At 32.6% G+C, this 16,629-nt stretch overlaps 1 protein-coding gene across 8 annotated transcripts; it reads right to left on the bottom strand.

Moving 5' to 3' along the window:
* Window positions 1-3,954: 3,954 nt before the first annotated feature.
* On the bottom strand, window positions 3,955-16,180 carry LOC129791825 (fragile X messenger ribonucleoprotein 1 homolog). 8 transcript variants are annotated; one of them, XM_055830403.1, is made up of 11 exons: window positions 16,062-16,180; window positions 15,486-15,538; window positions 14,767-15,250; window positions 14,558-14,628; window positions 12,730-12,877; window positions 12,496-12,645; window positions 12,297-12,428; window positions 11,645-12,209; window positions 8,111-8,410; window positions 7,741-7,815; window positions 3,955-5,064 (listed from the first exon to the last, which is right to left on the bottom strand). In XM_055830403.1, the coding sequence occupies exons 1-11, from the start codon at window positions 16,110-16,112 to the stop codon at window positions 4,715-4,717; spliced, it is 2,379 nt and encodes a 792-aa protein (XP_055686378.1). In that variant the 5' UTR covers window positions 16,113-16,180; the 3' UTR covers window positions 3,955-4,714. The 8 variants fall into 8 exon arrangements, with proteins under 8 accessions (XP_055686378.1, XP_055686414.1, XP_055686360.1 ...); XM_055830439.1 differs by having other exon boundaries at window positions 11,996-12,209; window positions 16,062-16,179; XM_055830385.1 differs by having other exon boundaries at window positions 12,297-12,437; window positions 16,062-16,174.
* Window positions 16,181-16,629: the final 449 nt, after the last annotated feature.

The following is a 16,629-nucleotide window of genomic DNA, read 5'->3' as shown; positions in this document are numbered from 1 at the left end:
AAATCCTCAAAATATTTATGTTTCTTGAATCTCAAATGATTTTTTTTCATTTGAAATTAAAGTTAAGATTTGAGGTAAGTTTCATTATATTGGGGCGAAAAATCTGTTTATGAAGAACCAAATTAATTAATTTATTCTTTCCACATTCAACATTTTATTTGTTGCTTTTCATGGATCAAAAATTACTGGAATTGTGTGATGCAAAAAAAAGTTATTTAAACGTAAGCGAGATAAATTGTTAGTTTGATTTTTCAGCGTATTTCCTCGGAAATTCAGGTGAAATGAATGAAATCTATAGGTATTGTATTTTCAAAAACCTACCTTTCATTTGATTAAAAATCAAGCTGAGAACACGCCTAATGGCTTTCCATTCTATTGAAATTGAATTTCTATATAAAAACAGTCCTTTTCACTTCAAGCGATTATATTTCAAAATTGAAACAAAAATAATCAAAAAATGCATATGCCGATAAATTGAGATTGAAATTAGCATTGGAGTTATCCGAGGAAACAAGGAGGATGGATGACTCTACCAAATATTTTTTTTTAATTAATAAAAATTTACAAATTCAAGTGCAAAAATAAAAAAAAATCAAGTGAAAAATCTTATAAGTATCAGATTTTGAAATTTATTTTACTTTAATCGGGTTTTTGAAAGAAAATCACGTTTCCATGGTTCTGAAAAGAAAAGAAAAAGATCTTTATTAGAATCGTCCCCATAGTCCATCAAAACCGTCAATTCTTAGATTCAAGCTCTTTTGGACTTCACTTGTATCAACTTTCGTTACTGATTTGTGTATTTCTCAGAATTGATTTATATGTAGAAATGATTTCATGTGAAAGCCGTATCGCGACAAAATCGAATCCCGTGGGAATTTTGCCTTATTCCCTGATTCTGAAGAAATTTTGCTCCCATATACTACATGAGTTTAGGAAAATAGAAAATTCACCCTTTTACAGAAGACTTTTCCACGAAGAACTTGTATGTCAATAAATTTCCTACAAAATAGTGCTAAAGATTTCTTTACAATGCCATGAGGGATTGATACACTGCCAAATGTGGCAGTGTGAAAGTGGTTCAATTCCCCAAGCTCTCTACTGTACATAAAATTGCTATTTGACAAAAGCTTTTTGTGGTATAGTTATTTTGAAAGAATTTTCCGGAACTGTTTCCCTTAACAGATTCCTTCTTCTTTCCCTTAAGTGATTTTTTTCTTTAAAGTATTCAACTACATTTTTAATCGGAAAATGCAAAAATGTCTATTCGAATGCGTTAGAAACGAAGACTGTGGATCAGTCGAAGCTAAGGTTTACAGTCCCTCGACAAAAATAATTATACAAAGGCCAATATATTGCGGGGAAAAATTTTTTCTCTGAAAAATTTTCTATTGAAATTTTTATGTAGCTTTCAAACAAAAAAAAATGATTGGAAAAATTTTTCACAATTTTCTAATTTTTCTAGACAAAATATTTTATCTGAAGGCCTAACTGAGGGAATGTAACTCAACACTTTTCAATAAAGTTACATCTTAGATCATTAGAGGAGAGAAGGGCAAAAAAATCATTTAAGGGTTTGGAAAAAGCTCAAAATCTCACATTTCGTAGCTAGATAAAACAAAATGATGAGAAAGAGTTTTAGGGCAAATATATCTTAAAGAAATAAGCTATACATTTCACTTTCTCTGTCTGGGAAATATATTTTAAGCATAGATTTCTTAAAAATCGGATTTTCGGTCTCAAGCTCGGGTAACTTTTATTAAAAGCCGACGTTTCGGACTTTTTAAGTCCATCCTCAGGGCATTCAATGGACAAAATTACGTCGAAAAATAATCACAAATCACTAGATCTACAACACGACTTCCTCTATCACCTCTCATTGGTTTAATCTGTACAGATTGGCCACCAATGAGAGGAGACAGAGACACGCTTTTAATAAAAATTTAGTCAACCGAGCATGAGACTGAAAATCCGATTTTTAAGAAGCCCATTCACTGCCCACGGTCATCCCTTTATTTGTTATTTTTAGCTTTTTCTAAACCCTTAAGTAACTTTTTGATTCCCACTCTTCCCTATTCTATGGTCATACTTTCTGTAAACTACGTTTTTAGGTCTTTGTGTTCTACTTAAAGTCAATCATCTAAAACTAAAGATATTATTCGTAATTTACTTACCTTACTGAGTGTATCGATTCTCTCCAAACTTACCTTGATGCAAAAACTCCCTTTAACTGTAATTAAGAAAACGACCGAGAAATATTTAACGAATTTAGAAAACGGAGTTAGAAAACGAAAAATCCATTTGACAATTCTGTAGATTTCATACGAACCGAAGATACCCAATTTTGCAGTTTGACAACAAGATATTCCTCCCAGTACCTAAACATTTCTAGAAATCGTCTGAATAGTAGAAAAAAATCCGTTAAAATCTTTCCCACAAGGCGTCAAAATTGAGCTAAATAAGTAATTGCAAATTTTATATACAACAAATAAATTTATTACGAATTTTATTTTTAATTTAATTAATAGTAAGGTTGAATTATATTAATCATTATTTAATGTAGTAATTGTAACCGTTTCATTTTCTTTAAAATCATGTGTGTATTTGATTTTTTTCATTTTTTTTTTATAAAATACCAAATTGTCTCAAATCATGTTTTTATTCTCATTTTTTTTAAATTTATTTTTCATCATATTTTTTTTTATAATTCTTTTACTCTCATTGTTTATAACTCCCTCATACATGGTGTTACCATTTATTTCTGTTTTTTTCATGTTTAAATAAATGAAATACTTGAAGGCATTAGTAGAGTAAATTTTCGTAATTTCCATGTACAGTGTTGTTTTTTTTCTTTAAGACAAAATTGGGTTTCTTTTTCTCATATTTTTTGCAATATATTTTTTTTATTTTGCTTTCTTTTCGCTTTCTCGTCACCTTCCTCACGTTAAACACTCAAAATGCTATTACATTATAGAATAATCTATTTTTTTAAGTGTTACATCTCATCTTTTTTTTTTTAATCTTTTTCATTTCTCATTATTTTTTTAAATCTACATTTTGCAAAAAAATGTAAATTGTATTTATTTTTCTTGTTTTCATTAAAATGTAAATAGATGAGAAGAATTTGTTTTTCGGTAATATTTTGAAAGACAAAAAAATGTTGTTACAAAAAAAATCTAAACCAGAAACAATCCTTTTTTTATTTTCTAAACCTCTTTTTTTATCTCTGTTTGCTTTCGCTAAATTCTGCGCGCGTGCGCACTATTTATAATAAACTAAGTGGTCATAGAGGGAAAAGGGTTAGTAAATCAGCAAAATAAATCGATTATATCCACTACACAACTCACATTTTAATCATCCCTTGATTTTTTTTATTTAATTCTTTTTTTTTATTAATTCTCTCGCCATTTTTTTCTGCTCTTTCTCCATTTCTTTATACGATTAAAATATTCCTAAGGTTTGACAAAAAAAAACAATTCTATAATCCGTAGAGCTATATCAGTTCAAAAAGAATTCCATTAATTATAATATACTGTGAAAGGAGGTTACTAAAAAAAAAAATAAGTTATTGAGCTATTATTGGGCAGAGATATGTAAGGAAATTAATAGAAGAGCTCCAGAACAAAATAAAAAGAGGGGAAAAAACGTACAAAAAGCTCACTTATTTAATTCCTCACGCACTATTCGGGAGGAAAGGAAGGGGGTGTATAATCCTTAATATTTGCATAGTCAAGGTTTTTTTTCTTTAATCTTTATTCTCCTCTTCTCATTGTTTTTTTCTCAAAAGCCAGGGGAAAAAAAGTAAACAACCAATAATCAATAAAGTAGATCAAACCCAAAAAAAAGGATATTCCAGTGTTTTTACACCGTAATGCTCTCTCATTTCCTTGTTGCATTATTCTACAATTTCAATGGTGATCATACGTGAAACACTTCTCTACTATTAATATATTTTCCTTTTTTTTATAATCCCGCTGTTTTTTTTTTTATTTTACTTTCTTTGCTCAAAGTTTGTGTGTATTACAAAACCACATCATTTTCTATGTTGATTATTTTTTGTTTGAAGCTGCTCTCAATTGCAGTTTCATGCATTTGATATTCTTTTTTTTTTTAATATTTTATAAAGTTATTTTTTTTTAATTTTGAATTTATGTTGCAAGCAATTTTTTTTCACAATGACATTTGAACTCCATTTTGAGCCAAATCTCCCGCGCAATTTAATAATATTACATTATTTTTTATAGAGGAAAAAATTGTAGAAATTTTCTCTTATTGGGAAAAATGTAAACATAAAAAAAAATTATATCCAAAAATTCATCTGGCTTTCACATAATATAGTTACTTACATTTTTCATGAACAAAAAAAAAAGAAATTGGAAAATTCGTATATAGAAAGAAAATAATAAAGTCCAAAGCATGATGTCTTGCTTTTCATTTTTTTTTTTGCATCATTGTACAACAATTTTTGCAAATTTCGGATAAAGATCAAGTGTCTCAAATTCGGTAATTCATTAAGTCGAAATATTTATGGTGATAGATATCGTCCATTTCCTATTTGCGTATCATAGATATTTTCATCGCCAGTAGTTATTTTTTCTCTCTCTCACTCTCTCAGTTTTTTTTCATAAATCTTCTGCCACGGTTCGTATGTGCTGTGTGTATGTATTTGTGTGTCATGTTTATGGTGCCTTTTTTCAATTTTTAATTTTTCTTTTTTTTAAGCAGCACCATTGATAATGTGATTCGACTCCGGGGCAGCAGACTTGGGAGCCGCAGAGAGATCATCACCACTAGCATTTGGTGGTGCACCACCACCTGCACTTGCACCACCCTTTGATTGGTGCTTACTCCCACCAACTCCACGGCGATTCCGGGGCTCTCGTTGTCCTTTGGGATTGGGATTCCCACCACCACCAACTGGCACGGCATTTGTACCACCACTTCCACCACTTTGGGCAGCACCTCCTCCTGGGGCACCACCCTGTGCCTTCTCAGTACCATCGCCGGTGCTTGTAGTACTCATTGAGCCCGTATTCATGTTATTCGCTTTGTTGCCAATACCATTCGCTACAAAATGAATAAGAAAATGAGATTTCTTTTTCTTAAAGCTTTGACAATTCTAAAATTTTGGAAATTCTTTCAAAAAATATTCTAAATTAATATTTGAAGTATATCCTTAAAATAAAATCTTTTGACCAGAATAAATATTCTTTTAGCTGTAATTCTTTCTTTTTATTATTAATAACATGACAAATTTTTGTGAATAATCTATTTGAATAAAGAGAAATAATAGAAAATCTTTTTTTTTTTTTTAAAGAAAAATGACAAAAGATAACGATTTTCGTTTCGTTTCAATGTAATAGCTGTTTAGCTTTTTGGGCAAAAAATAGCGAAAGATTTCTGACTGTTACAAAGGATTAAACGAAAGTTAATATAAAGGACATTGTGCATAATTTTGAGTAGAGGCAAAATTTTGCAAATTAAATCTTTTTTTTTTGTCTTAAACGGATCCGGTTTTATTTAAACTGGATTTTATTTAAATCAAGAAGTAAAACTAGTGAAGAATACATAATCATGCAAATAGACCGCATTTTTTTCTTAAATTTCAGAAACGATTAAAAATGTTAAAAATATTTTTTAACACATCCAGGACGGCTTGACGCACATCGGCGTCCACTGACAGTTCTCAATTCTGTACGCTGTAACAATTTACCACTGTTTTTGCGTTTGACATTTACCCGGTAGGAAAACTTCTCCAACATTTTTTCAACAAATTTTGATTCCTGACTCGTAAGGTGTTCATATATGATTAATAAATTTTTATTTATTAAATTTCTGAAATGATTTGGAATCAATTTGAAATGATTTGAGATTGATGTGACAAGAAAATGGAATATCTAGAATATTCTATTCTATTAATCTTGATATTGACAAGATTAGATATTATTATCCTATAAAGAAAAAATATGAAAAATATCATGTCAGGGGAAATATTTTCAAAACTTAAAAAAAAAAACAAGAATTAAGTAGAAGGATATTTAGAATATTCTAGTTTTTTTTTAATTGCTCTGTCACAGAGAAGATTTTAGCTAAATAATGTATTATGAAGTTTTCAGAATTTTTAGAACAAAAAAAATCAACCTGCTCGTTCACGTTATCATTACCATTTATTTTTAATATAAAATAATGTAAATGCTAGAAAATTCTCAAAATGGTTCAGAACGGATGGCGAAGCAATTTTTTTTTTTGACATATCTATCATATTTTCTCGTTTAAACATAACCTAATTTTTATTCTGGTGCCCGAAAAAAGTGAGAATTATGAAATAAATTAGCAAAGAAAAGCTTCTAGAAGTTTCCCTTTAGGCTATAAAATAATGTTCTAGCTGAAAATTCACATGGAAATTTAATTTTAAGTGTTTTATAGCGGAAAATTTCATCGTGTAAAACTTCAGGTGAGTTAGGTTATATATTTTGCGAGAAGAAAATGTTCCTCTTATATAACTTCATTTTAATTTTTGTGATAAAAAAGTGCAAGAAAATGTTTAATAGCAAAAAGGAAACCCGTCTGAGAGATTTTCACTGAAATTATCCCATATATGTGACTTTTTTCCCACGTAAATATAAAAGTGCGGTTATGTTAGAATGTGAAAAAAATGCCAAATATGTCCAAAAAATTCTCTTCACCAATATCATACCATTTAAACTATTCCTCTGACTGTTCTGTGAGCTTGAATTTGATGTTTAACAAACAACAGTTAGTGAAATCTTAAAGATTTTTGAAATTTAAATTGTATTTTAATTTGAATATTATTCTTTTTTTTATTGTTTTGTTTTCTATTATTTTATATTAAAAGAATATTTGTGTTTCACTTATGTGAGTATTCTCTCAAATAAATATTTTCTGATAACGTGCGAAGAACATAAGCACACTATGGTCCCACCGGGTAACATTTCTGGACGCCAGTGACTAATTGTTACATGTCGCGTAAAAAACCTTTGGGAAGTATTTTACCCGTCGTCAGTGTGTTAAATAAAGGGGTCGATTCACACAAAAATATTTTCTCTTCTCACAACATTATGATTTTGCAAGATTGTCGTGCAATGAAAGGAAATCGAAAGATTTTCTGCTCCATTCATTTTTCAGAAAAGTCTGAAGATTTCTAGAAACTACTTCTCAATTTCTTTTAAACGATTATAGAAAAACACAAGCTGCTAAATTTTTTTTTTATTCTAAAACTCACGAATTGTAAGAAAATATTTTTAATAAAATCGATCCCAAAATATTTTAATCAGTAAAATAGTCTTTTTGTTAAAAATATGCGTTAAGATCACAAAAAAAAATCATTTGAATTAAGGGGAAGTATAAAGTTCATTATGCTTCATTAAAGTTGTGGAATAAAGTTCATTAAAGTTCAGTCTAAGTTCTGCTTAGACCGAAACTAAAAAATCTTGTTGAATTGTAAAAATTGAGAGAATTAATAGATTTTTTTAACAAGATTAAGCGCAAGTTTCGATACTAAGCTTTTGAAAAAAAATCTAATCTAGAGTCTGCCACAAGAAATTTTAGAGTGTTAAAATGTTCAAAAACTCAAAAAAAAATCTTTATAATTGTGAGCCTGGAAATTAATGCAATACCCTAAAAAAACCTTTTTTGGGACTCTATGATAAGACGGCCTAGTTATCACCCCACAAGGCCTAAAATATTATTGTATATAGACCTAGCTACCTATGCTCAACTTACTTGGATGCGCCGCATTCTTCTGGCGACGTCGTCGTCGATTATTTACACCGCCACCTTCTGTCGACGATTGACTATCTGCTAAACAATCAAATAAAAAAAATATAAATTCTTTGTTAGTATGATATTTAAACCAAGAAAATTAAAATCAGATAAACAATTAAAGTTACTTTACAAGTTATTTTTGTGATTTTTCCCTTTTAAATTAAATATTTTTGAAAGTTAAGTTATAAAAATTATCGAGTGTTAAACTGTTAAGTATTTTTAGTCAAAAAAAGAGTAAGAAAGTAAACCCAGTTTAACTCATCTTATGCTAAATTTTCTCTGTTAGTATGTGAATTTAAGAATTAAAATAAAATAAATGGATTACCACCTCGATCAACACTGCTCACGTCCCGACTCTCTCGCACTTCCTCGTGATTCTGCTGATGGTGGAACGTGTCATTTCGGCTTGCCCCATAGTCCGGAGGATCCCGCCTCCCATCACCGGGCCTACGATCATTTCCACCACGTCCTCCACGACGATCACCCCGTTCAAATCCACTCCCGCCACGGCTGCTACCAGCACCACCGCTTCGGCTACTACCCTCAGCACCACTTCCATCCATGTAGTTGCGTTTGTGATCACCACGTGAGTGATAGTCGTCATCAGTGTTCTCGCGGCGTCTTGAGTCTAATTTTATTTATTTTTTCGAATTAAAAAAAAAAGTCCAGAGATTAGATTTGATTCTCGGAATATTATCTACAAATCAATTTTGAACAAAAGGAATTTTTTTTATCTAAAACATTACCCAAACAAAGACAAAGATAAAACAAAACTCTCAATTGAATGAACATTTAGCCCTTTTTTTGCGCATTGTTGTAACAAAAATACAATTTCAACAAAACAATTCTTCATTCACTTCTTTAAACATTCATCAAACGGAGAAAACAAATACTTTGGACCATTATCGTTGTCTTCACATTGAGACTGGACCCTCAAATAGTATATCATAGCCCCCAAAATCATTGAAAATAAATTTATGTTTATTTTTACAAAACAAATAGAAAATTCATCGTTTCTTTAAATTCAATAAAATTCAGTAAATAAAGAATTCATAATATATCTCGAAGAGACTGGAAAAACATTTTTGGAGCATTTTCTTCATTCAATAAATGATATAAATTAATTTATAAAATATGTAGAGACGTAGATATTTAATTAAATGCATTTAAAACAACATATTTTTGTTCCTGTTTGTTAATTTTATATAACATCTCATTATCCCGCTGCATATTTCTAATATGTCTGCATTTTGTGAGTCTTCATGAATTTGCACATTTCTCTGCTAATTAATTATCTCATACTTCGTTTCCTTTTGATCCGTAAATGAAAAAAAAAGTTGGGTTTTAATAATAATAATTGGATAGTATAGTTGTACGACGACGACTTTAGTGTGCCAATTTTCATTTATTTTATGTGCCACACAGAAATATCGCATGACCGACAAGTTGACGCATTTCAACTCATTTTTATTTAAAAAAAAAAAAGTTTCTGCACAAGAATATCACGGAATAACATTTACAGATTTTTATTTTATTATTTAAAAATTGTTGCATTTTATTCATTCGCTGCAATCATCCCCAATAAGTGATGCAACATAATTTTGCAAAATAGTGTTCTTCTTTTCCACTGACCTCCAATGTCTATCAATGCCATGTGAATGACCTCACTGACGCCACATTCTCTTCTCACAGTCAGAATTCTTCCGCTTTATTATTGTTTTGTATTATATTTTCTATTTAATCAATGTCTACATAATATTGATTTAACGCAATTTATGCCTAATATATTCTCAACAAAAAGCAAAATTATTTGATTGTATGCAAGACAAATCGAATTATTACCTAAATAATAATTTGTCATTCGTATCTGCTGAATTTCCCCCCAAAAGATAAATTTTATTATTATTATTTTGTTGCCATGAGAAGATAGATTCCCTATAACAAAGCAAGTTCTTCCAAATGGAATTTAAAAAGCCTAAAATTTCAACATTTTGGTAAATAAATTGATAAATTAAGAGCCCTATTTCGAGGTCTCTTTGTCATTTTTCCCTTAAACCTTTCTTCTTTCATTGGTCATGAATATCTCCCTCAACATTGATAACAACATAGTTTTGACAAACAGAAATTCTCCTAATTTTGTTAATAAAAAAAAATATTTCTTAAGGAAAAAGAAATTCTTTAAACTCAGATTTAGCTAGAAAATAAAATAACCAAACATAAAAAAATGCTAAAGAAAGCAAACGTAAAGAGAATTAGCACACAAAACATTCAAATTAAGTTCTTTTAATCAAAACAAAATCATATCTTTTCATTAATATTATCAAGAAATTACTCAAATTGCTATTTTTGACGCAATTTCGTTTTTCTATTAATTTTCAAACACAAAGGGGTAAGTTCTCGCAAAAATCTATTTTTTTTTCTTACAATATTCGTCACCTTGTTTATTTCTTTAATTGTATTTTTAAAGGAAAATTACTTTTCCAATGCTTTTTAAAGATATTTTTTTTAACTATTTTCTGAAACAACAAAATTCTTTTTGTTTTCTTTTACGGAACGTCAATACTTTTAAGTTGTAAGAAAAAGAAATAAGAAAAGACTTTACAAACCAAAAAATTTAAAAAAGTTTAAAAATTCAATTAAATGCATGTGAAAACAAGATTTTTAATTAATTGGAAGTTTTAATTTAATATCTAGGTAATTAAGTCTTTAAGGTCTATTGAGTCATACGCTGACCCAATGACTCCAATTTGAAAATGTTTAATTTTGTAGACTAGGTATGTTTTTACAATCCTATGTCAACTCCCCCAGTAACCTCAACCCTCGCCTCACGTTAATCTACAGAGCACTTCGCATGCACAGCCATCCCCGCACACGGCTGAGCTTCGACTAACTCTACTCTCATCATCTCTCTCTACTACTCTTATATAATTACTCTCTCAGTGCTCTCCTACATTCTCATGTGGATTCTCGTATTCTCTCTCTCTCCTATTTGAGGGGGCAGAAGACCGTCGCCAAGGGGTGGGTAGCCGTTACAGTTACCGCCAATCTAAGGGTACTCACTCTGTGAGCAGGTTAATATTCGCTGGATAGTGAGTCAGGCACTACACCCTGATCATTTTATGATCACAAAAATACATCCCCAAGGAGTCACAGGATCAGGAAGGACGAAAAACCGTAAACTTCTGAGTTGGATTTTTCTTGCCAAAAATGTCTTATTTGAGCTCAAAGGAACCCCCAAAAATTACTTTTAGATCAATCAGCTCGCTAGATTGATCCGCGGACCTTAAAGGGTTAATACGGTAGCTATTTTCTAATACGCAAAAATTAATAATATATCGAAGGAATGCTTCAAATAATGATTTTCCGGGTTTTTCGTCGGTAAAGTGGGGGTTTCTCACCCAGAAAAACTGACGTTTTCCAGAGCTTTCGGCTCCGTTCGGAGCCTTCTTCAGTGGCAACAGAGAGAAGGAATTTATTTACAAATATTTTCTATAAAACAAGACAATTTTCCACTCACTTAAGTGCGGGAAAATGCTTCAAAATTCGACTTCTTGCCTCTTTCTTTTTTAATCAAATTTCTTAATATAAAGAATAGATTTATTTTGAATTTTCTTTAATAAAGGCTCTTTCATAATTTTCAAGCGTTCGACTATCAAAACTCTGAATAGAATTCTATTCCTCAGAATAGAGATAAAAATTAAACTACTAAAGGTCAGAACACTTTATCCCAAACTCTTTTAATGCAATTTGCAAAGTTAGTCAATCACTTTATACAGATAAAACACAAAGAAAAACACACAAAGTTTACCCCCAAAAATTCATCATTCAGTCAATTTTGTTGCTGAAATTGTATCTTTGTTACCTGGACGACCTTTCCTGTCACTACGACTGGAATTTCTCGATGCTTTCTCGAACTTTAAACTTTCCACCGTACCACCATCATTAGGCTCAATATCACCACCATCACCTTTGTACGCATTGGAAGCCCCAAAATTTCCCTGATTCCTCTGTGTTGCCGCTTTCTTACGATCACCACCAATTGGACCATTGCGTGTGCGTACATTTGCCCCATTTGGTGGCATTTTGCGTTCCTCCTTGAAATTCCCGTGATATTGAGCCTGATGCATTGGTACTTTGCCAGATGGGCCAAAATCATCACTCTTTGCATTACTAATGTCATCATTTGCTAACTTTCGGGGGAAATCATTATTACCAGATGGATGATAACGTGAATTCCCACGACCACGCATTCGTCCACCACGTGGTGCTCCACGTCCTGAACGATTCATTGAATCCATATCACTGCTATAGCCACGATCTGAACGCCGAGATGATGGATAATTTTGCATTGAGCCCATCGATGAGCCCTGTAGTGCACGCAATTGTTGATCAATCTCCAATTTTTCGTGGCGTAGTTGTTCGACTTCCTGTTCCACCAATGAAAATAAAAAGCAAAAAAAAAGATAAATTTCATGAATTGTTCCTTTGCAAAAAAACAAAAAAATTTGTCTCACCTTTAGATGCTGCAAGTGATACTCCAGAAGGACCTTTGCATTGGCAATATTCTCCACAATGCCAACGAAGACAAAAGGAACTTGGCCTTCCTCTCGGGGGATACTCTGCTGCGTGTCATTGTCCCCCGCAATCTGTGAATACTCCGATTGGCACTCAACATCATTTATGCGAGAATTTTTATACGTCGTAGATACTCACTTTCACTCGTACAACGCCACTCTTGTCCACAATCTCCTGGATGATGCGCCCATTCTTCCCAATCACCTTCCCAACTAGACTACGCGGTACTTGGATGGATTCTTCGCTATATTCCAACAGTGATCGTGCCTTCTTAACAGCCTCGTCCGACTACAAAATATCACGCAAAAAGAATATTTCCATTAAAAATTCATTTTTTTCTCTTTAAAACTAAATTTTAAAAGTTAAACTTACATCGCCAAATATCTTAAATGTACACGTATTCTCCTCGAGCTCCACATGAAGAACACCATCCAATTTTCGAGCTGTCTGAATATTAGTACCGTGTGCTCCAATCGCAAGACCCATCAAATCTTCACGTACTCTGAATTCATCCGAATATCTAAACATTGTTGGTGGTTGTGGCGTGGTGTGAAATGATGAATGACGGTGGAATATGTAAAGAGAAATACAAACAAAAATGATAAAATTAATAATTACTTATTACATAAAAAACTCTCTACGCTCTAACACCCATCGAGGATACAAAATTTTATTTATTTATTTTTACTAATCTTTCTAACAACTCTTTCTTTCCGAATCACTTTTGTCAAGGTTTAAAAATCAAAACATAAGCGCATTTATGGTGGAAAGAGGAAGTTTATAAAATGTGATAATGCACACAAAGTGCTGAATTGGAGTGATTTTTGTATTTGCTCTGTATTTCATGATATTTTGATCTAAAAATTTGTCAAGAAAATGTTTTTGTTGTACCCTTGAAATCTTTAGTTTTTTTAGCTATTAAAGTACTTCAAATGAGAATTTTTAGTACTCTGAAAAAGCGTCTTTTGTACCTCAATCTTAGAATTTAGGGAAGGAAAAACTAAGATTTTGGTTTTAATAAGTTTTCGACTTTACAAAGAATTTTTAAATCATTAGAACCTATCTTATTTCTTGGCTAGAAAATGATTAAATTTTATTACAGAGCATTTAAGAACTTCTTCCAGAGACTTAAGGGCTCTGCTTCTAATGTAATGTAATGAGAAATAAAATTAAACGGCTAAATTTTCTTTGAGAATCTTTTCATTCTTCTAAAGTTTTTAGCTTTGATTCTTTCGAATTCTTTGCTAAATCTTATTGCATCTTTTGAATGAAAATTTCATAATTTGCTGGGAAAATAATTAATCTTATTTAACCCTTTTGTGTCCACGTGAAACAAAGAAACATTAAAACATGCGCTCTTTTAAAATCACGGATATTTAAACTGCGGTTGCTTTAAGAAGACGTTTCTTTGTCAGAAAAATCTTTAATTCTCAAAAATTACGGAAAATAAAATGTTTCACGTTTGGGTCTACGTATGACCCAAAAAACGTGAAAGGGCTAATTATGGTTCACTTTTAGAAGATTTTCACTAGTTTTCACATTAAATAAACATTTATATTTAAATAAAATCTTCATTAATGATTTTGATAGAGCTTTATTTATATCGCCCTTGATTTTTTTTTTAATTTGAAGTGAATTCCATTTTAAAACTTTAGTTTTTTGAAAGAATTAAGAATGAAATAGAAACCGGAATAGACCACTTACTAATTAGGAAAATTATAATAGTAAGTAATTAACTGACCTACCGTAGTTCTACCTTTAGTTTAAGATGCTCTGCCTGCATCTTTTCCCATACAAGTTAAGAGTTTGTTCATAACATTAATTTGGGGTCTTAAGGACTTTAAATTACACCTTTATTCCGTAGCTGGTCTCTTTAAAAGGAATTTTGTTTATTTTAACAAAGTTTTTTCCCCAAAACAACCTCTCCTTGGCTTCATTGTTAAAGCATTCAAAGTTAATAGTCTTAAAATTCCTTAATACTCATCTAAATGAAATCCAAGATTCCTCACAGCTTCTGTTATTTTAGTTTTAAATTTCATAACTTTAAAATCAAAATCAATAGCTGTGATTTTAATTCAAACACAAAGAACAATAAAAAAACAACAAAAACTTTCATTGCATATATCAGTGAATGGTGTAGGTAGTCTACAATGTAACAAAATAATACAATAGATAGATGGAGAATAAAGAAAGCACTCACCCTCCAGTATTGTGTAATTTAGTTGATTCCAGTTGTCTTGCAGCTTCTTCCGTTCGTTTAAGCAGTGTTATCTTTGCGTGATTGCAAAGAGTGCACAGAAGGGAGAAAGAATAAAAGAGAGAGAGAGAGATCATATATTAAAAAATTGTTGAAATTAAAACACAATCAAGTGGGGGGCAAAAGGGGGTGGGTTGTTGGTTAATAGGTACCTTTTGACTCAGATTCCGGAAGTGCATGTCCTGCATCATTAGGGCCCTCTTCTGTGACATCTCATTCTTCGAGATGAACTTGTAGGTACCACGGTCGGGGATGTATCGGCAAACAAGTGCGCGTACGGCTTTCTGAAATTCCTTGTCTACACCCTCAACTTTGGCATATTCCCTAAGATCTTCCGGCACATCAATTTCAAATCGATGAAATGTTTTGGCATTGATGGGCGGGTTTGTGTTCTTCATTCTCAGACGTTCGGCAGGCACAATTTCTGTGTAACTGTGATCCCACCCAAGGTATTCCACCACGTGGAACGTCCCCTTGATCATCTTTATCGATGCCATCCACCACCCACATGCCTCCCGTTCGTTGGATCGCGAGTACACCTCAACTTCCATTCCTTCTGTCAATTGGGGCAGGGTAGTGGCTTCGGCGGGTGGGAAACGTACGAGATTGAAGTGGAATTTCGATTCTTCCTGCCAGCTGTTAATGTGTGTTTATGGATAAGAATTGGGTGAGTACAAAGCAATTTTTCTTTCTCTCTCTGTGCATCCTTTTACGCAAAATGTCTGCTGCAATCGAGGAGGCGGAGGGTTTTTGAGCAAAAAAAAACAACATAAACCCTCCCTCCGGAAGCAGAGACCCCCGGCAAAGGATGCAAGAGAGTAGCAAAAGGGTGCGAGAAACAGGATTAGAATGTAGTACAACAAAAACTTACTCCTCTTCGAAAGCAACCTTGACTCCATCGTCGAAGACGTCTGTGACAACACCCTAGAAGAGAATGAGAGTGGAGAAAAAGGAGTAGAGTTGGTTTGAGAAGTTGGTGACCAAAGAGAGAAGCAGAATGGAAATTTAATTCCTTTCTCACACACACGAATTATTTCAGCCACACAATGCTCAAAAGGGGACGATGATTTATGCAAAAAGAAAAAAAAGAAATTCAAGAATGTGTTGGTCGTCGGCTGTTCAACTCGCTTCTTTGCAGTGGTGTGCGCCCCTTGCGGGAGGTGCCCCCCACTGCAACGGCTACGGCATGGTGTGAGCCCCCAAGGAGGCGTACTGCAGTGGAGCACCTGGGGTGAATGCACCCAAAATCGACAGGGCCACTGAAAATATTCACGCCCTGTCACATTCCGGACCCCCACATTCTGGACATGGCGGCGTCCACTCGCAATGCTGCCATTTGCCGGTCACATTTTCACACTTTATCTCCCCAATTTCGCCATCCACACACCATTCAGCTAATCCCCCACATTATCCACACCCACACGACACTACCCATGGCCCCACGAACCTTATAATATGCTCCATTTTCGCCACAAACTTCCACCGCTAGTTCGTCCATTTTTCAAGCTTTTTTTGTTTCTGCGGCCCTCTATGAAAACTCTTCTTCTTCTTATTAATTTACAATCTTTCCTACTCTCCATCTAGGAAGTTCTCGTGGATTTCCCGCGGACAATTCTACCCATTCCGCTGGAATTAATCTGTGAACCTTCCGCAAAAAGCTTAAAGAAAGAAACAAAACAACGATTTTATTTATTATTCTCAGCATTTAATTAATTTATTTCAATTTTAACTGTTATTGCAAAATGATAGCTTTTTTGCGGGAAAAACTCTCGCTTTTACGCTTTTTCCCAAAGCCATCTGTCGTCAAAGTGGGCAAAACAAATATTCTATGTTTTTCTTTTGACTAGCAAAAAGCGCGAAACATCGACGAATTCAAACTTCTCCAACGGATTCGATCACATTGCATCTCTTTTCGCGATTTTCTTACATATCCAGAATTTTTCCAAGCTGAGAAAGAATTTTCACGCCCATAAACTTTTCAAAGTCGCCATGAATGATCTACAACCTTTCAAAAT

This window comes from Lutzomyia longipalpis, chromosome 1 (assembly GCF_024334085.1).
Source record: "Lutzomyia longipalpis isolate SR_M1_2022 chromosome 1, ASM2433408v1".
Classification (NCBI taxonomy): domain Eukaryota; kingdom Metazoa; phylum Arthropoda; class Insecta; order Diptera; family Psychodidae; genus Lutzomyia; species Lutzomyia longipalpis.
Note: the sequence above shows the minus strand (reverse complement) of the source record. Positions and strands in the feature narration are given on the sequence as shown.

What these genes read in the sequence shown, in the direction of transcription:
- LOC129791825 (XM_055830375.1), bottom strand. Translation starts at nt 16,112, where the DNA reads ATGGACGAACTAGCGGTGGAAGTTTGTGGCGAAAATGGAGCATATTAT. An exon ending in AAAATGGAGCATATTATAAG is followed by an intron (nt 15,539 to 16,061) that starts GTTCGTGGGGCC and finishes ATTCTCTTCTAG; the next exon opens with GGTGTTGTCACAGACGTCTT. An exon ending in ATCACTTGCAGCATCTAAAG is followed by an intron (nt 12,210 to 12,296) that starts GTGAGACAAATT and finishes TTGGTGGAACAG; the next exon opens with GAAGTCGAACAACTACGCCA.